Here is an 18876-nt window from a genome sequence, read left to right on the forward strand (position 1 = left end):
GGATTTAAAGGGAGATGGGACCAGTGAGGTCAACAGGTCCAGGCTGGGGACTAAAGGTGACACCAAAAACAGGTTTCTTAATTACTCTTTATTTTAATAGTAATCTTGTGAAGGTGCTCAAGGAGCTGCTTTAGGCAGTGGCGGCCTCTTTAGCCGCCTTCCTCTCTGCCAACATCCGCTGCTTCTGTTTTGCCAGGCACTTCCTGGCAGAATAATGGGCCCCCAGGTCGTGATCTGGGAAAGAGATAGAGGGAGGGAGGTCATGGGCCAAATCTACCAGGATACAGACCAGAATCTTCTTTAAAAGTGGGGAGGAAACAGCTAAGATATTGAGCAGAAAAGGGACCTGGGATACAGTGATTCTCTTAATCACCCTCTCCCCCAACAACTGGCACAATTTGGGCAGTGAAGTTAGTGTTGAAGGATCAGGCCAGGGTGGGGGCTTGCTTACAGCGGTCCTGGTAGGCCTTGGCCACCTGGGTGAACTGCTCCAGCTCCTTGGCACAGTTCTGCCTGTAGCTCTCACCTTCCCTCTGCTGACAGGCCTTCAGCCTTTCCTGGATAATGTTGACGATTTCTTGATCAACTTTACTGAAAAAAAAAAAAAGGTGGTTTACGAGGAATCCTTTCCCTGTACCCAGAGACAGCAGAATGAAAGCAAGACCTTAGGGCCCTGTTGTCTGGCCCCTCCACCCTCAAGATCTGGGCGAACCCCAGGAGGCCTTCTTGGCAGCTGACCACCATCCCATGGTATCCCTGGGGGATAAGAGCCCAACAGAGGTGCTCACTGAGTGAGGCTCAGTGTTTCCTAAGGGACACACACAGGCAGGACATACTAGTCTCTTCTCCATTGCATTTCTGCTTCGAACATGCACAAGATATCCTTTTCCCGGCACTCAGTGATGTCTGGCACACGGCGGAACTCCCGGTGGTAGTAGTAATACCTGTTCTTCGCGTGCTGCCGCTCTATAAACTCTGTAAGGAAAAAACCCCAGACTCAAAAGGCCCCGTTGGTTTGGACAGGCCACAGAAATTGCTCTTAGCTCTCTTCCTTCTCACAAGACATGGAACGGGCAGACTGCTTTTACAAACACTGCTAATTAGACTCTCAAAGAACAGGTGTGGCTGGTTGTCCTGGGTTACTAATGGTGAGGTCCACCGTTTATGGTTTACGGAGGGCTTCCTGGGAGCCAGGCACCATGAGTATTATACCAGGGGGTAGCTCCCAGTAGAGTACGTAGGCCCAGAGAGAATTCAGGATTCTGAACCCATGCTCTGCAAGCCCACACCCTTCTATAGGTCCTACCTGCTGGCCAACCTCCCCACAACACAGGGTCTTCCCGTGTAGGCAGAGGCCCCAAGCCAGTTTTGCTGCCACTGACCTGGCCTCAGCATCCCCACCCAGAAACTGATAAGCTGGAACCAGTGAAATCTCATCCTTCCAGACACATAAAACACTTTCTAAGAAAGAGTGGGTTCATTGCTGTGCCTTTTCCAGATTTGGGGTTCTGATCTGCTGACTTTATCCTAAGAATGGAGCCACCAGGGCATCGCAGCACGTGGGTGGCTGGGCTGTTTGAACGAATGAATGAGTTAAATGCATGGATGAACTGCCAGGCACTAATGACTGAGGGCAGAGTGTGCTCCTGCTGCTGCCTCCACTGGGCTAGCTGAACAACAAACTGGGCCACAAAGAGCTGTTTTAAACATCTGCCTGGTTTGGACCAGAGATGGGATCTGGACAGTTCTTAAGCATGAGCACACACGGAGTACAAGTCACAGCACATCTAGGTTGAGGGGACCTCGGCCAGCACTTGACCACCCCGGTCATTTTGCAGCAGGTGTGCAGAAGGCTGGCAACACCCGTTTGCTGACTGCCTTCTGTGCACAACGCAAGATGCAAAGCGTGCAGGGAGAATGGGGTTTAGCAAGCCCCAGGCTAGACTGCGATCCGCTAATATTTGGGCGAGGCCGAAGACCAGGGGTGTGTGGAGGGTTCCCCAGGCGGCGGGGGCCAGAAAGCAGTGAGCGGTCTTGGTGAAGGAGTGAGGGGCGTTCCTAGAGTGCAGTGAAGGTGGGGGGCGGGGGGGTCCAAGGAGGCGACGCGGCCCGCAGGTGCGGACGGCGGGGGATGGTCACGGGGGCGAAGCCCGGGGTTGGGCGAAGGGGTGCGGGGATCGCCGAAGGGCGGCGAGGGGCCCTGGGGAGCGGCGAGGCCCGGATAGGGTCCGTACCTCTCGCTAGGGTCACGGGCCGGTCCACGAGGAGGTCGAAGGCCTTCGTCAAATAGGTTATGGGGTTGGGCAGCGAGGTCTGCGGCGAGGGCGCCGGCGTGCGGCGCGGGGGCTCGGGGTACACGTCCTTGTCCCAGCTGTCCGGCATGGCGGCCGCGCGCGAGGGGTATCCACTCTCGGACGCACAACCCCGGCCTCCGCCAGGGTCCCACGGCCTAGTTTGCCCGCCGCAGAGGACGCCCTCCGGGGCTGCGCCTGCGCGGGATGGGGGGGGGCGGTGCTCGCGAGGCACCATGGGACTTGTAGTTCTCTCGGCCCATCCAATGGTGGGCCGCGGCAGCATTGCGCACGCTCCCCTTCGGTCCCGCGTCCTTTGTGCTGGGCGCCGCTCTTGGCGGGTGGGATACTCTGGGGAACGAAGCAGAGGCTCGTGCTGGCATTCCTTTTTCTTTTCTTTTTTCCTTCCTGCTTACATTCTAAGACAAGACAGACACAGGAATAAGTAAACCATTCAGCTTTCTTGGTGCACAGGCACGTGGCAAGTGCAGCAGGGAGCAAGATGAACACAGCTGGGCTCTTCTGGAGAACTCTGGCCGCTAGAACAAACAAACAACAGCATCAACAAATAACACACGCTACCCAACGCCCTACTCTTTCGGGAAACCTTCCCGAATTGCCCATTCCCTACAGCCAGCCCTTTCTGGGCTCCGCTGTGTCTTCCAGGGCCTCTCATGGACAGGCTAATGCCACTGAGCTTAGGGGTCCTGTGTGGGACAGAGCAAGAGGCAGGGCTTGCCCTGGGGGCCCCTGGGTGCACAGTGCTCTGGTCTGGCTCTGATGGTTCTGCCCTGGCCCTGGGCACTGGTGTGCCCCCTGGGGCAGCTCCACTGACCAGGGCCCTGCTGACCACCTTCAGTGATCTCCATACCTGGCACGGCCCCTGACCAGTACCAGGGAGGGTGCTGGTCACTTCATGCCTAGAGGCTGGGGCCAGGGCAGCGGAGCCATCAACTCTATGGATGCACAGAATCGTTGATCATAGAAATGTCAAATCGTGAAATCATGAACTCTTAGAAACACACGCTGTGCAACCAAAAGAATTTTTTTTAAAAGATTATTTATTTATTTATGTATGAGAGAGAGAGAGAGAGAGAGTACAGGAGCAGGGGGAAGGGGAGAGAGAGAAACAGGCTCCCCGCTGAGCTGGAAGCCTGATGCAGAACTCGATCCCAGGACCCTGGGATCATGACCTGAGCTGAAGGCAGACGCTTCACCGACTGAGCCACCCAGGTGCCCCCTGACCAAAAGAATCTCAACATTGCCCTGCAACATTGGACTGAACAAGGGAACCCAACAGATTCAGGCTGGAGCTGTGGCCGCCGCCACTATGGCTCACCAGAGTAAGAGAAAGCAGAGACCTCGGTTAAGGGAAAGCCCCGGGCTGGCAGCTCTCCGCTGCTACCAGGCAGCAGAGGGACTTGGAGATCATGTAGTAGAAGTGAGATGAGGCAGATGAGAGGGAGGAACCCAAGTAGCTTGTGGCTCTGTGCCGGGCCCTCTGGTTCTTGGCCTGTGCACCTGGAGTCAGTCCCACCACAGGCCATGTGTCCTGCAGTGCGCTCGGGCCTCAGCACTGGCGGCCGCATCCCCTTTGCCCTGAGTCTGCGGGCATCCCTCCCGTGCTTCCTTCCCTCAGGTAGCCTCTCTCCCCCTGGGCCACTCGGGGGGCTGAGGTTTGCCCCTTCCCAGGGATTTTATTCCTGTGGGGTCCAGCCCCAAATAATAAAAGTAGCTTTGCGAGTAACAGCAGCAACAACAGAGAATTGTGACATTTGAGTTGCATAGAATCTTAGCATCAGCAAGGCAAGGCCCACAGGCCCTCAGAGGTATTTTAGGCCTGTGCAACTGATTCTCCGGGTTCAGAACTTTATAACCATATAGACTTCTTGTTCTTGGATCACAGCGGTTACCCACCCCCCCGGCACCCTGCAGTTTGTCCAGGCTGGGCTCACCGCCCTCAAGACAGGACAGGAATTCCCTCCACCTCACTGCCTGCCCACTGGGCCAGACCCTCGTCACAGCAAGCCTGGAAGAAGCCCCCTCCCCAGCTGGGGTTCCTTGACTCCTTAGCAGACCAAGGTGTTCCTGTCCTGAGAGGGTAATACAAGGCAGAAAACAAAGTGGGTGTGAGCCAGTCCCAGGGCCCTTGAGGACAGGAGTGACAGGCCTGGCTCCAGGTATCCCTACCCCAGGCTGCCCATCTGATGCCCCCTTTTGCCCCGCCCCAGGCTGGGCCTGCTCCTGGCTCGGGAGCCCATGCCCGCCACGGGATGTGAACAAGCTCCCCTGCCAGGGGCTAAATCTGGGAGCTGGCTGCTGTGCGTTCTGGCCCTGCCACTCGACCTCCAGCGCCTGTCGGGAGGCCCCTTCCCTTCCTGACCTGCAGGGACCGGCTGCCATGGTCAGTGGGCTGGGGGGCAGGAGCCAGCTGGCTTCCTGGGAGGGGCAGGTGGGCTTCTGGAGTCTCTCCCAGCAGGGATGGTCCTTGGGCCTATGGGGGAGTAGGTGACTGAAGGGACAACAGGGGGCCAGAGCTCAGGTTGCCCGGCCTAGAATGGGCAGGAAGATGGACAGATGGCAGTGGCCCCCTGTCCCTTTAGCCCTGAGCCACAGTGTGGGCCTGTCCCTCCTGGGCCCAGCAGGCGCAGCCCACTGAAGCAGGAAACCTGTGGGTGAGGAGGGCCTGGTGCCGGCTCTGTCCCTAAGACACTGCCCCTGAGCCAACCTCCCTCCTTTCCCGTGGACTGAGGGAGGGGGGTACCGAAGACCACCGGGGCCCAGTCTGGGTTCTCTAACTCGCTTCTCTGGGGCTGGGCTCCGGGCCCATCCAACCGCCCCCACCAGGGACACCCCAGCTCTGACCTCCCTCCCCTCCTACCCCCAGTCCCACCGGAAGTTCTCTGCCCCTCGGCATGGACACCTGGGCTTCCTGCCCCACAAGAGGAGCAGCCGGCACCGGGGCAAGGTGAAGACTTGGCCTCGGGACGACCCCAGCCGGCCCGTGCACCTCACGGCTTTCCTGGGCTACAAGGCGGGCATGACGCACACTCTCCGAGAGGTGCACAGGCCCGGGCTCAGTGAGTGGCTGCAGGCGGACGCATGGGGAGGGTGTGGAGCCTCCCTGCCTGCCGGGGGGATCTGAAAAGACTTCTGGAGGCTAGGAGCCAGAACTGGGGTCCAGGAGGGGAAGCAGCCCCAGAGAGGGCAACGCCCTGCCTGTGGGAGCCACAGTCAGGACACTGTCAGGGAGCCCTGACCACTGGCCACACCTTGAGGTGTGTTCTGTCCTGGCCCCCAGTTTACAGATGAGGAAATTAAGCCGTTAGGAAACTTGCCGGTTGCCCGATTAGTAAGGGCAGGAGCTACGATTCAAAGACAAGATGCCCCCATATACTTTTCATTTTGAGATCAGGGTAGGTTCACATGTGGCTGTAAGGAGTAAGACAGAGGGATCCCATGCACCCTTTGCCCAGTTTCCCAATGGAAATAGCTTATAAAACTATAGCAATAGGGTCACAACCAGGTATCGACAGGGATACAACCTATCCTGTTCAGGTTTCCCTGGTTGGGGTGCATGTGCATGCGCATTTAGTTCTATGGGGTTCTGCCCCGTTTAAGTGTGCTACCGTGAGACATTCTATCCCCACAGGGGTCCTTCCTGTTGCCATTCTAGAGCTTCAGCCACCACCCCTCCAAATTCTGGGCAACTGCCCATCTCTTCTTCATCTCTCCTCATATGTGTTTTATTTTTATTTATTTTTTAAAAATTTATTTTAGAGAGAGAGAACACGCACGAGCGGTGGGGAGGGGGAGAGAGAGGCAGAGAGAATCTCAAGCAGACTCCCCCCTGAGCACGGAGCCTGCCGTCGCCCCCATGGGGCTGGATCTCACGACCCTGAGATCATGACCTGAGCCGAAACCAAGAGTCGGACGCTCAACCGCTTGCACCACCCAGACATCCCACTCCTAATATTTATTTTAAACAAGTACTTTTACTTTGTATTAGTCTCAGAAATAACATCTACAAAATCATTGGTTCGGGACAAATAATAGGTATTTTTCTAGAGCTCATCCACACATATTCATGACTATTAAAATTAAGAATGTTCATGTGTGCTCCACTTAAGGAATCCCAATCCTACCCTTTGGGGGATGCCATGCTGGCTGTTGGCTCTCCTAGCCCATTTCCAGATGACCTGGTGGGGAAACGGAGGCAGGGAGCAGGTCAGGCCTTGTCTGAGATCTCTGAGCCAGAGTGCAGAGCACTTGAAGGGCCCTGACCAGCACCTGCTCTGTGCCCAGGGCGGAGCAGAGAGGGAAGGGGCAGCGAGTGGGCAGGCTGGGGGCTGAGGTCAGTGGGGGCCCTCCCTGAGGCCGCGGTGCTCCACCCTCCCTCGGGCAGGAGGGGCTGGAGTTGGCTCTTCCCCACATGGCCCTCCTCCATGCTCCTTCTCGGGGTCTCTTCCAGAAATTTCCAAGCGGGAGGAAGTGGAGGCTGTGACAATCGTGGAGACACCGCCTCTGGTGGTGGTGGGCGTGGTGGGCTATGTGGCCACCCCTCGCGGCCTGCGGAGCTTCAAGACGATCTTTGCAGAGCACCTTAGTGATGAGTGCCGTCGCCGCTTCTACAAGGACTGGTGGGGGCCGCCCCCAGGGGGTGCACGAGTGGGCTGGCCGTGCCTCCATCCCCAGCCCTGGGCTGGGACAGTGGCGGGGGGTGGGCGGGCGCAGTATCTGCAGCGCACGGCAGGCAGGAACGTGTGTGCAGGGGGGGTTGCTTTCGCTTCAGTGAGAGACGAGTGCCAGGGCACCAGAGTAGAGATCGGGATAGAGAAAGAGAGGAAGCGAGGGTTCTAATTAAGGGTTAAATTAAGGGACTAATTGGATGGAATGACAGAGTTAGCTCAGAGCTTCCTAGCAGCCAGGGCGAAAAGGGGAAAGAGCCAGCTGACAAGCTCTTCTCATCAGCAAGAAAGGCATTTGGGGGCTTTAGATCTTCCCTGGCTCTAAGTCCTGAAAGGGAAGGCCCACCTGCCCAAGGAACCTCACACACACCCCCATCCTTACGGAGTTGGAGGCACTCCTGTCCTGGTGCTCTGTGGGGGGTGACAGGTTTGGGCCCCTGAGCCAGAGCAGGCTGGATGACCGCAGGCAAGCTGGCTCACCTCGTAGAGCCCCTTAGATTGCGCCCCCCCATCACAGACACCATGGGCTGGAGACAGCATCGGGGGGAGCGGTCCCTGTGTCAGCAGGCTGCTGTGAGGATCACAGGGGCAAACAGCGAGCGCTCACCAAATGCAGCAGGCCTTGGTTTGGCTCTCTCTTCTGTTACCAATTTGCCCCTCATCCAGGGGCTTTGACTTTTGTGAACTTTGGTTTCTTCATCTGTAGAACGGGGACCATACATCCACCTTCCAGAGTTTGGGTGAGGGTTCGGCACGAAATGGCATGGCGCCATGAAGTACTGGCTGTTGGCTTTACAAGTGGGGTCTGCAGCTCTAGCAACGTGGGCAGGTGGCGGGGGTGGGGGGGCTGCCTGTCCCTTCCTCCAGCTTCTGCACATCTGACGCTCACTCGCAGGCCTCAGGAGGCAGGAGGGTGTCCACTCTGCAGAGGAGGAACCCGAGACCTGGAGAGGGAGGGACAATCTGTGCTCCCAGCAGGTGGCTGGAAGCAGCCCAGGGACCCCAGGGGAGGGCCCAGCGGTGGCCTCCCCAGGAAGGGAAGGAGGGAGGAGGGGACAGGCACTGTTCTAAGAGCCCTGCGTGGTGGGCTGTGGGCATGTGGGGCCCAGACGGGCCTGGGGAGTTGCCCTGGCTGGCCCTTCTAAGTGTCTCCTGCATGTGGCTCAGGCACAAGAGCAAGAAGAAAGCCTTTACCAAGGCCTGCAAGAGGTGGCGGGACACCAATGGCAAGAAGCAGCTGCAGAAAGACTTCGCCGCCATGAAGAAGTACTGCAAGGTCATCCGTGTCATTGTCCACACTCAGGTCAGCCCCACCACCTTGTCCACACCCAGGCCGCCAGTCCATGCCCTGGACCCACCCTCCCCCATTCTCCTCCACCCGGGCTTCCAGGAGCCCTGGCAAATGTCAGCCTAAAAATACCACGGGCCTGGGGCACAGGCCCAAAGAGTTGGGTGACTGGCCGCGCATTGGCCGGCAGCTGTCCCAGGGATGGCATGCTGGGGGTCAGTGTGCTCTGAGGGCTGTGGGGCACCCGCCATGCCTAGTGCTCAACCAGGGCCCTCCCATGCCCTGAAAGGCCTGGATCTCCTGCCAAACGTCCAGTGTAGAGGGCCAGCCCCCTCCCTTTGGGGCCTGCACAAGTGTGTATGTGAGCCTTCGTACATGGGGTCTGGCTTGATGTGGGCTGAAAGGTTACTAACACCTTCTGGCTTATTCTGGAAGACGCCTTGGCATCTTGTCTTCAGGGAAGGCTTTCTCGCCTACGCCTGGAGCAGCACCCCGCTCCTCCCTTGCTGTTCCTGGTTATGCCTGTCATTGGTCATGTCCATTTCCCTTGACAGACTGGAGCTCCATGGGGGCAGGGGCCATGGCTGCCTGCTCAGTCTGTGCCTTGTATGCAGTAGGTGCTCTATAAGTACTTGTTGAGCACTATGCCATGGCCCGTATCCCTGCTTCCACCTGTGTGTCCCCACAGCCCGTGCCTCACACAGCAGCAGCCAAAGATATCTAAACATATGAAGCACAGTGTCACACCCTGCACTTAGAATAAAGCCCCAGCTTCTCCCCACAAGACCTGCACGGGCAGGCTCCTGCTCACCTCTGAATTCATCCTGCACCACGTTCCTCCTCGCTCACCATGGTCTAGCGACACTCCTTTCCATCCCACCAACTCCCTGCCACAGGGCCTTTGCACATGCAGTTCCCTCTGCTCCCCAAAGTTTCAGATCTTCACTTAGTGGCTCCTTCTTGTTATTGATGTCACATCAGAGGGGTCCTCCCTGACTGCCCTATGTGCAATAACTGTCCCCTCTGCCCCCAATATTCCATTAGAATACTCTGCCCTGTCCAAGAATTTACTTGATTTCTGTCTCCCAATTAGATAGTGTCTCCTTGAGGGCCAGGACCCTGCCTGCCTCATTCCATGCTCTATCCCCCCAGCGCCTAGCATAGAACATAGTGAGTAGACAGACCCAAGCACTGGAACATCTGTTGAACAAATGCATGCATGAAAGCCTGCCGGGGGTCACCAGCCAGGCATGCCATGTCTGCAAATAGGGGCTGGGAGCCTCTGGGAGCCAACTGGCTGTGCCATGTCCTGCAGATGAAGCTGCTGCCTTTCCGGCAGAAGAAGGCCCACATAATGGAGATCCAGCTGAACGGCGGCACAGTGGCTGAGAAGGTGGCCTGGGCCCAGGCCCGGCTAGAGAAGCAGGTGCCGGTGCACAGCGTGTTCAGCCAGAGCGAGGTCATTGATGTCATTGCCGTCACCAAGGGCCGGGGTGTCAAAGGTAGGGCTGGGTGGGGTGGTGGCTTCGGGAAGGCTCCCTGGAGGGGGTGGGGCCAGACTGGCCTCTCAGCCACTAGCCCCCCTCCACCCCCTGCAGGGGTCACGAGCCGCTGGCATACCAAAAAGCTGCCACGGAAGACCCACAAGGGGCTACGCAAGGTGGCCTGCATTGGTGCCTGGCACCCTGCCCGCGTGGGCTGCTCCATTGCTCGGGCCGGGCAGAAGGGCTACCACCACCGCACAGAGCTCAACAAGAAGGTGCGTCCACAGTCCCGGTGGTAGAGGGACACTCATGACCAGACCCCGCTGGGTGGGGTGCGTGACCCAGACACTGCTGGCCCCCCAAAGGCTCTGAAACACCCCTGCCAGTGCCTGGGTCCAAGCACACGTGCTGGTGGGTACAGACATACCACTGGCCCTGGAGGCCACCTGCAGCCCACCATGTGCCCTGTTGTCCTGGCAGATCTACCGTATTGGCCGGGGGCTGCACAAGGAGGATGGGAAGGTGGTCAAGAACAATGCGTCCACGAGCTACGACGTGACTGACAAGTCCATTACACCACTGGTGAGCGGGCGTGGCGTGCATGTGTGAGCAGGCATGTGGGGTACTGCCCTGCCCCAAAAGCTCAGGCCCCAGAGAGTGGCCACTGGCAAACCGTGCTGTTCCCGCATTCTGAACCTCCTCTGCAGATGGCTTACACTCCAGCTGCTGTCACGGGGTGTGGGGCACAGAAGCTACAACTGTGGTCTTGCACTCAGGCCACCTGGGTTCAAATCCCAGCTGCAGTATGGTGCAGCTACAGGGCCCAGAACAAGGGACTCCACATCCCTGAGTTTCAGTTTCTCCCTCACTAAAATGTAGATTGTGAAATGAGGTAAGGAAGGACTCAGAATGTGGCTCAGATGCTGCCCTGATTAGTGATCCAGGGTGTTGCCCTGGGGCCAGGCTTGCAGCTGCCCCTTGCAGAGGTCTGCATCCTGACCCACCTTCCCACAGGGTGGCTTCCCGCACTATGGGGAAGTCAACAACGACTTTGTCATGCTGAAGGGTTGCATCGCGGGCACCAAGAAGCGGGTCATCACGCTGAGGAAGGTCAGCGCCTCTGTGGTGGGTGGGGAGCCGTAGCCCCATGGGCCGTGGGAGGGTTGGGGGGCCTTGCTTGGAGCAGGGTGGGGATGGGGGAGCAAAAAGGGAGGTGTTCTGGCAGGAGCTGGGTGAGTGAGATCTTCCCGTTGTGGACTGGGGGTGGCGGGAGGCGGTGGGTGAGGACCTTACATCTGGCTCTCCTCTTCCACGGACCCCCAGTCCCTCCTGGTGCATCACAGCCGCCGGGCCCTGGAGAATATCGAACTCAAGTTCATCGACACCACTTCCAAGTTTGGCCATGGCCGCTTCCAGACGGCCCAAGAGAAGAGGGTCTTCATGGTGAGCCGGCCCACCGCTTGTTCCCTGGGGCAGCTAGATCGGATGAGTGTGGCGGGGGCGCCCCTGCTTCCGTCCCCGGGGCTTGTAGGGGCCCAGCCCCGGTCACTGATTCGCCCCTGCTCCCGTCCCCGCCGCGGGGCTTGTAGGGGCCCAGCCCCGCGCACTGATTCGCCCCTGCTCCCGTCCCCGCCGCGGGGCTTGTAGGGGCCCAGCCCCGCGCACTGATTCGCCCCTGTTCCCGTCCCCGCCGCGACGCTTGTAGGGGCCCAGCCCCGCGCACTGATTCGCTCCTGCTCCCGTCCCCGCCGCGGGGCTTGTAGGGGCCCAGCCCCGGGCACTGAATCGCCCCTGCTCCCGTCCCCGCCGCGGGGCTTGTAGGGGCCCAGCCCCGGGCACTGAATCGCCCCTGCTCCCGTCCCCGCTGCGGCCCTTGTAGGGGCCCAGCCCCGGGCACTGATTCGCCCCTGCTCCCGTCCCCGCCGCGGCGCTTGTAGGGGCCCAGCCCCGGGCACTGAATCGCCCCTGCTCCCGTCCCCGCCGCGGGGCTTGTAGGAGCCCAGCCCCGGGCACTGATCCGTGCAGGGAAAGAAAAGCAGAGCCGCAGCTGGCCAGGGGCAGGACTGCCGGCCAGACCTCCGTAGCTAGCGCTCCTGTGTCTCCCCCAACCCCCCAACCAGGGTCCCCAGAAGAAGCATCTTGAGAAGGAAAAGCCAGAGACCTCTGGAGACCTGTAGGCGGCTTGCGATGGAGGGAGCCTGAAGGAAGCGCGGCGCAACCCCCGCCTGTCCCCGCTGTCTAATAAAGTGCGGAGGCGACTCTGCCCGCGGTGTCTCAGAGTTGGGAGCACGGAAAGGAGGGTGGCCCGGGGCTCGGCTCGGGGAAGGACCGGTGCGGCGTGGCCCCGCCCCAACCCGGAGCAGCTCAGCGGCGCCCCCTGGCGCTCGGGCGGGGCGGCAGGGGGCGGTGTCGGGGACGGGGCGGAGATGTAGGGGGCGGGGTCTCGGGGCGGGCCCTGCGCCGTGGCTCGGCGTCCCTGGACGTGATTGGTCCTCTGGGGGGCGGGGCTTCGGGTTGCCCGGCAGGCTCCGGGCAGTGATTGGTCCTCGGGAGGAGGGGCGGAACCCCGGGTGCGGGCCGGGCTGTCGCGGGCCAGCGGCCTCGGATCCGTACCGGGCGGCGGACGCTAGCTGTCCCGCTGGCGCCATGTCATTCTGCAGCTTCTTCGGGGGCGAGGTTTTCCAGAACCATTTTGAGCCGGGTATGATCCGTGACCTCCTCGGAGGACAGCGGGGCGGGAGCGCGCGTTAGAGGGGGCGTCGCTGCCCTCGGGCGGCGGTGGAGCCCTGGAACCCCGGAAGGGCGGACCCCACGGGGGCGAGTGTGCGTAAAAGGGGTCCCGGAGGAGGGAAGGGCCTGGGGCCCTGGAAAGGAGGGGTACCTGAGGGGAGAGGGGACACTAGAGAGAAGGGTCGCTGACCTCGAGGAGTGCGTGAGCGAGGCGGTTTCCGGGAGGAATCTGTGGGGTCGGGGTACTTGGAAGGGGTGATTACGGTGCGGGGGGGGGGGTTCCGGATTAGGATCTGGACTTAAGAGAGACGCGATGAAGGATCTTGTCCAACGGCATCCCCTGATGATACCCCAGCCTTTTCCCCTCCCCTGTTCCTGGGACCCGCGGGGTTAGCCGGCAAGCACAGAACGTTCCCTTCGGACCCAATGTGCCCGCCTGGGTGCTTCCCCAATCTGCCCAGGGCCCTGGGGTTGGGCAACCGGGACAGCCGCCAGGCCACTCAGTGCCAGTGAAGTTTCACCAGACAGCCTGAGTGGAGGTGGGGGGTGGTTTGGGGCATGGCCAACCCTCAGCCCTAGCCCCAGGCTTTGAGAGGCCCTTGTATGTACCCTTCTGGGCTGTGCCTCCTGGTAATGGACTAATTTGGTAAAAGCATGCCCACAGGCAAGATTAGGGCAGTGCTCTCCCTGGTGGGATCTGTTGGGTGTCAGCCCCCTAGGGGGCTGGGCTGTGACACTGGGCATCTGTGGATGTCAGCTGTGACTGACGTCAGTTTTACAACCTTTTTCTACCCCCCTCAAAGTGATCTTTTGGGGATAGATTAAAACCTGTTCTCTTCCCTGGCCCTCTGTCTTCCTGGGCCCTCTGTCTGTCCTGGAGACCTTCTTGTTGGGACCATTCTCTTCCCACGTGGAGAGCAGGCCAGCGGCTGGGAGTCCAGCTTAAGGCTTCATTGGGCATCAGGAATGGCCACTTGGGAAGAGGGGGGGCTGGGGCCTGCAGGGGTGGGCGTGCTGAGTCCTCATCAGACCATTGGGCTCCTTCCTGAATGCACACCCTCGAGTGGAGTGTTCTGTATCACTCAGTTGCCTCATCTCTAAAACAGAAAGGTCCTCTTAAGAAAACAAAACGAAACTGGAAAAGGGGCACCCAGATGGTTCAGCCAGTAGAGGATGTGACTCTTGATCTCCGGGTCATGAGTTCAAGCCCCACGTTGGGCATGGGCACCTGCCTACTTAAAACAGCGAAGCTAAAATGGCAAGGTGTACATCACAGGACTATTGATAAGAGTCAATTAGATAAGTGAAAAGTGGCTCTCCTGGGCTCTGGCACGTGCTAAGAACCACTGGATGTGAGCTCAGTGGTGTGTTCCCCATAGAGCCAATACCCAGGCCTGGGGGTGGCAGGTGAGGGTGTGGGGAGGATGTGCAGGCCACCCTGCAAATGGGGACAGTGCTCTGTTCTCCTGGGCGTGAGGATTTGGCAGCTCACCCCAGAGAGTGGAGCCAATGTATCTGCCTTTGCCTTTCCTTCTGCCCCCAGGTGTCTATGTGTGCGCCAAGTGTGGCTACGAGCTTTTCTCCAGCCGCTCAAAGTACGCACACTCATCCCCGTGGCCCGCCTTCACTGAGACCATTCATGCTGATAGTGTGGCCAAGCGTCCGGAGCGCAACTCAACTGAAGCCTTAAAGGTGGGTGCAGCAGCAGGGGATGGTGAGGGGGTGTTGGCCAGAGAGAGCCTGGGGTCCTGATGGAAACAGGGAAACAGGACCGTTTTCCTGTGCAGGCCCTAGGATGGAGGTCAACCTCCCCCACCAGCAGTTACTTTGGGAAATGGGTGTCGGGGGGATACCATGTACTGGTGGCAGGAGGGGCCATTGCACGGTTGTTTTGTGGTCTTGCCAGGTGTCCTGCGGCAAATGTGGGAACGGGCTGGGCCATGAGTTCCTGAATGATGGCCCCAAGCCAGGGCAGTCCCGCTTCTGAATATTTAGCAGTTCGCTGAAGTTCATCCCGAAAGGTGAGCTCACTTTCTGGCAGCTGGACACAGGCCTATTGACATTTTAGAGGGCCAGGGGCAGGGGCACGCTATTCTCATCCACTTACAGTGACAAATCCTGGGGGCCCCAAAGCACACTGCTCAGGAGCTGCCCAGGGCCACCCCAAAGGGGCAGGTGTCCTGATTGATCATGTGTGCCCCAAAAAGGGGCATCTGAGGGTGGATGAGGTGGAGGGTTTTCTGTGGGGGCCTGGCTCTTCCTGGAGACTGGAGGGGCAGGCAGGGCCAGGCAGAGGCTGAGGGCTGGGAGTGGAGCTGTGTGGCCCTCTCTGAGCAGGCCTCCTCCTCCGCACGGTGGCTGTGCTCGCTGAGCCCCCTTCACAGGCCTGTCTGAGGACAGGTGCATTGACGTGGTGCCCCGGGGGCAATATGCTATATGCTCCCGCGGGCAGTATGCTTACTACGGGTTTCTCCCACTCTGCAAATAGAGCGCTCCTATGAAACTTTTCATCAGCCAGAATGGGGTAAAGTGAAGAGTATCTCCCACTTTCTGAGTTTCCCTTGTGCCACTACACTTTTGTAAAAGACCTTATACGTTAGCGCCTATTTTCACTAACTGGAAGAAACCCAAAGAGGATTTTCACTTATGAGAAAAGCCGTTGCCTCAGTACTGTAGGGAACGGGCATGTGGTGTGAATGAAATGTAAAAGCAAAGTGGCCGGCCTTGACCTTTGTGAAAGCAGGGCTCCCTGTACTGGCAGTTTGGGCAGCTGTTTCCCATGTGAGTTTTATCTGAGCGCGGCATCCCCTCTGGCCCTTTGGCCTCCTGCTCACACAGGTGCTCACAAGCCAGCCCATGTCTCTCTGCCCAGCCAGCCCCTCTGGACTCCTCCCCCCACTTTGTAGCTCAAATCCCAGCTCCCCACGTGCCCCCAGCGGGACCGTGACTGATGAAAAGTTTCGTAAAACAAAACGGGGCACACAGACCCCCCCCAAGCTGGGTGCCTGAGTCCTGCAGGCTGGAGCTGGCTGGCTAGCTCAGGGGATGGCATGTGAAGCATAATGTAGCAGTGACTGTGTTTCTCTCCCCTCCCGCCTTTCTTTTAGGCAAAGGAACTTCTGGCTCTCAGGAGCTATAGGTGGGCAGCGCATACCCATTCCAGCTGGCCATCTGGGAGATGACACTCTGGCCATCGCACCTTGGAATTGGAACCCCAGACATTCAGACGGGGTGGGGTGGGGGGGCTGGCTGAAGCGTCAGGGGGTCTTGGCTCTGCGCAGGTTGTCTTTGGGAAGAACACTGTTTGCCATGATACCCATAGCCTGCTGCCAGGATGGGCCTGGAGGGCCAGCTGTGGGCTCACCTTAGCCTCCTGCTCATATGGGAGTCTCAGGGAAGTGGGTTCTAAGCCTGGCTTGCCCTTGAATGATGGCACACCCCACCTTCTCTTCTCCTCAGCCCACTGCCCTCTCCCTGCCTGTCTGGACTCACCCCTGTGGGACCCGATTCTGAGATAGGCTCTGGCCCTCGCCAAAGCTCGTGCCCATCTCCCCCAGGCTATACGGGGAGACAGAATGCAAAGGGAGGCAGCCCTCGCCAGCTGCCCCAGCTCCGGTCACTACATGATGCACTCTGGTTAAACCCTTCCAGGCAGCCAGAGTGGTGAAGATCTGTGACCTGCTGGAGGAGCGGGCCAAGGGCACAGACCCCTGGTCTCTTAGTTTTGAGAGGAGAAATCCTCCCTGTTTCACAATCTGGGTGGGTGCACCTTGCCTCACTCAGGCTTAGGACAGTGGTTGCTTCATTACCTTGATTGTGCAAGGTCAGGGCCGGGAAGCTCACAGCCCAGAGCTCACACCTTCCCACGAAGTGGTGGCTGTGGCTTCTGGCATACGCCTGGGGGGGTGGGTGATGCCACGGCCCCTCCCAGCTTAACTCCCCCCCCCCCCCCCCGGAGTCCTCAGGAGATCAGTAAACAAATGGAACCCAGGCCTGCTGTCTTCATTCCCCTCGGATGCCGGGACACCTTGTTTCACTTGTACTGCAAATACTCACTGAGCAGGTGCAGCCTGCCGCTGGGGATGCCGCCATAGGACAGACGGGCCTCACTGCCCCTCAGGGCCTTCCAGCGTGTTTGAGGGACAGTTCCCGTCAGGTGACGGTCTGGGCTGTGAATATCTACGGAAGAGCAATGATGCTAGACTGTGTGGAGGGGCAATGAGGGGGCTAGTGCTTTGGCCCCACTGGTCAGGGAGGAGGATGCCAACGGGAGGATCATCTCAGCTCAGCAGTGACAGGTGAGAGAAGCAAGAAGAGCTTCCTGGGTGGCAGCATATAGCACGTAGAGAGGCCCTGAGAGGGCACAGACGGCAGGCGACAGACGCATGCTCCCGCCCTGCGGGGGGTGGTCAGAATGCCACCCGTGGGGGGTAGGATGTACTGCGGAAGAACCACGCGATTTTTCCCAGTTCTATGGACAAATCCAGGAACGTGTAAGAATGGATATTAATGGATGATGGTAAAGGGAATGTAAAGTTGGATCAGGCTGAATTTATTGATGGGGACTCACCAAGCAGAGATTGGAGGTTTAATGGTACAGCTCGGGATGAGAGGGGTCTCAAACTATTTGGTCACTCGGTTGGCTGAGACATGGCCCGGAAGGCGGCCTGCACTGCCTTGCTTTGATGGAGGGAGGGTCCAAAGACTTAGGGAGATGGGAGTGTCACAGTCGGTTTATCCTTTAAAACCCGCTCCCCAACCTCGGGTCCAGGGGACACGCCTTTCACCATGATTGTGAGCAAGCCCCAGCATCTTCTCGAGGCCAGAAATTACATACAGGACTGCCAGCGAGCTGGGAAAACGAAATGCAATGGGGATCACTGGATCCCGAGGGGCAGAGGTCACGTGCCCAAGGCAAGGAGGGTATGGTGACTGAGATGGACCGTGGAGTCAGAGTGCCAGTCAGGTTGGTGTGAGGTGCACAGAGCTTGGCCGTCGGCCAGCTGGTCACGGTGTACCTGGACGTGAAATCGATGGGAAGCCTCCTGAATTCTTACTGATCTGAACGAACAGAAGCGTTCCAGGTCAAGTGAACAGAAGTCTAACTTGAATCGTAAAAACAAAGTCATGATCCCTCAGTCAGTTCCCAGACATGAGCTGGTTTACAGACCCAGGGAGGCTGGGTCCCCTTGAGGAAAGATCTTGGTACATTGCCAAAAATTATATACTGTTAATCTTTCTCCCAGCCTTCCCCAAAACGACCTATACTGGGGTGGCTGTGCACCGGCGAAAAGGAAATAATCAGACCTTCCGGGGACTATTAGACACGGGCTCTGGACTGACTCCAATTCCAGGGGACACACACACTCCGTGTCAGAGGAGGGCTAATGGAGGCGGGCGGTCAATAGACTTCCAGCTCAGGCCTGTCTCCCGGGGGGCCCATCCTGTAGTCATTCCCCAGTTCTGAAGGCATCATGGAAATGGACATACTCAGCAGCTGGGAGCATCCCCGTGTTGGGAGGACCGGGGCCTGCAGGTGTGAGGATGGGGGTGGTAGAGGAGGGATGAGGTTTCAATGGCTGGGGAGGGAGGGGCAGGGAGGCTGGTGACACTGTTGGTCTGTTCATTCCTTGGTGACGGGACTCTGCCCTTCCCCCCCATCCCCAGCCGCACACCAGGGGTCCCCGCTCTGGCAGGGGGTCGCTGGCCTGTGCAGGGGCTGCTGGCTCACTGTGTGACCTTGGGTGGAGCGCTTAACCTTCCTCTGTGGAACCCAGCCTGTCTCCTGGGTGGGGGGTGGGGCAGAGGGTGACGGCAGATGTGTGGATTCCGAGCAGATGTCGCTCTGTGGGTTAGATTCCGGACACCAAGTTGGTCAGTGGTCATTTGCACAGAGGAAGTTGTGCAGCAGCTGGGAGGGGTCAGCATGACAGAAAGCGCCAAGGAGGACCATGCAAAAGAACCCCATGCAGGAGGGGCTTTTTGCTGTTTGCCCCTCCCCACAGCGTGGCAGCCTCCCTCTCTAGAAGACATCTCCATCTCTGCCCTGCTGGGGGCCAGTCCTGATGGCAACTCTAGAAACACCCCCCACCCCCGCCTGGGACTGCAGAGGGTGTGCCCTCCGCCCCATGATTCCAGTTCCTACCTCTGCCTGACTTCTTCCTGAAGGAACCCCTCTGTGTCCCAAGTTGGGGCTGCCCTAGTCACCTGGGATTGTCATCAGCCCCAGGGCACTGCCCAGGCCAGCCTGTGATCCGCACACTCCGAGTCTAGCAGCCAGCCTTGGCCGAGGGCAAGCCCACTGTAGGTGCGCAGAGACTGAATGCTTAGTGCACTTCCATAGGCAACATTGCCCCGAGTCTCTACCCTAACCGTCGTGGGGCAGGCACTCATTC

At 59.0% G+C, this 18876-nt stretch overlaps 3 protein-coding genes and 1 long non-coding RNA gene across 4 annotated transcripts; 2 read left to right on the forward strand and 2 right to left on the reverse strand.

Annotated features, from left to right (window-relative positions):
- Positions 1-73: 73 nt before the first annotated feature.
- Positions 74-2509, reverse strand: NDUFB10 (NADH:ubiquinone oxidoreductase subunit B10). The gene is made up of 4 exons (XM_036083293.2): positions 2235-2509; positions 837-975; positions 452-591; positions 74-234 (listed from the first exon to the last, which is right to left on the reverse strand). Exons 1-4 carry the CDS (start codon positions 2380-2382, stop codon positions 131-133), a joined length of 531 nt encoding a protein of 176 aa, XP_035939186.1. The 5' UTR covers positions 2383-2509; the 3' UTR covers positions 74-130.
- Positions 2510-4578: 2069 nt separating this feature from the next.
- On the forward strand, positions 4579-11940 carry RPL3L (ribosomal protein L3 like). Its single transcript, XM_036083289.2, has 10 exons — positions 4579-4695; positions 5179-5371; positions 6763-6931; positions 8147-8282; positions 9583-9769; positions 9866-10026; positions 10232-10333; positions 10766-10861; positions 11075-11194; positions 11872-11940. Exons 1-10 carry the CDS (start codon positions 4693-4695, stop codon positions 11926-11928), a joined length of 1224 nt encoding a protein of 407 aa, XP_035939182.2. The 5' UTR covers positions 4579-4692; the 3' UTR covers positions 11929-11940.
- On the reverse strand, positions 6034-9600 carry LOC144382308 (uncharacterized). Its single transcript, XR_013448954.1, has 2 exons — positions 9079-9600; positions 6034-7923 (listed from the first exon to the last, which is right to left on the reverse strand). It is a non-coding gene; the product is annotated as an uncharacterized LOC144382308 (long non-coding RNA).
- A 357-nt stretch (positions 11941-12297) lies between the features above and the next one.
- MSRB1 (methionine sulfoxide reductase B1) lies at positions 12298-16471 on the forward strand. The gene is made up of 4 exons (XM_036083294.2): positions 12298-12452; positions 14025-14173; positions 14388-14502; positions 15589-16471. Exons 1-4 carry the CDS (start codon positions 12398-12400, stop codon positions 15618-15620), a joined length of 351 nt encoding a protein of 116 aa, XP_035939187.1. The 5' UTR covers positions 12298-12397; the 3' UTR covers positions 15621-16471.
- The last annotated feature ends 2405 nt before the right edge of the window (positions 16472-18876 follow it).

This window comes from Halichoerus grypus, chromosome 6 (assembly GCF_964656455.1).
Source record: "Halichoerus grypus chromosome 6, mHalGry1.hap1.1, whole genome shotgun sequence".
Classification (NCBI taxonomy): Eukaryota; Metazoa; Chordata; class Mammalia; order Carnivora; family Phocidae; genus Halichoerus; species Halichoerus grypus.

Coding starts and splice junctions, on each gene's coding strand:
- NDUFB10 (XM_036083293.2), bottom strand. CDS start 2,382: ATGCCGGACAGCTGGGACAAGGACGTGTACCCCGAGCCCCCGCGCCGC. Junction 976..2,234: donor GCCCGTGACCCTAGCGAGAG/GTACGGACCCTA, acceptor TTTTCCTTACAG/AGTTTATAGAGCGGCAGCAC. Junction 235..451: donor CAAGGCCTACCAGGACCGCT/GTAAGCAAGCCC, acceptor TCTCTTTCCCAG/ATCACGACCTGGGGGCCCAT.
- RPL3L (XM_036083289.2), top strand. Junction 10,027..10,231: donor GCACAGAGCTCAACAAGAAG/GTGCGTCCACAG, acceptor TTGTCCTGGCAG/ATCTACCGTATTGGCCGGGG. Junction 10,862..11,074: donor GGGTCATCACGCTGAGGAAG/GTCAGCGCCTCT, acceptor ACGGACCCCCAG/TCCCTCCTGGTGCATCACAG.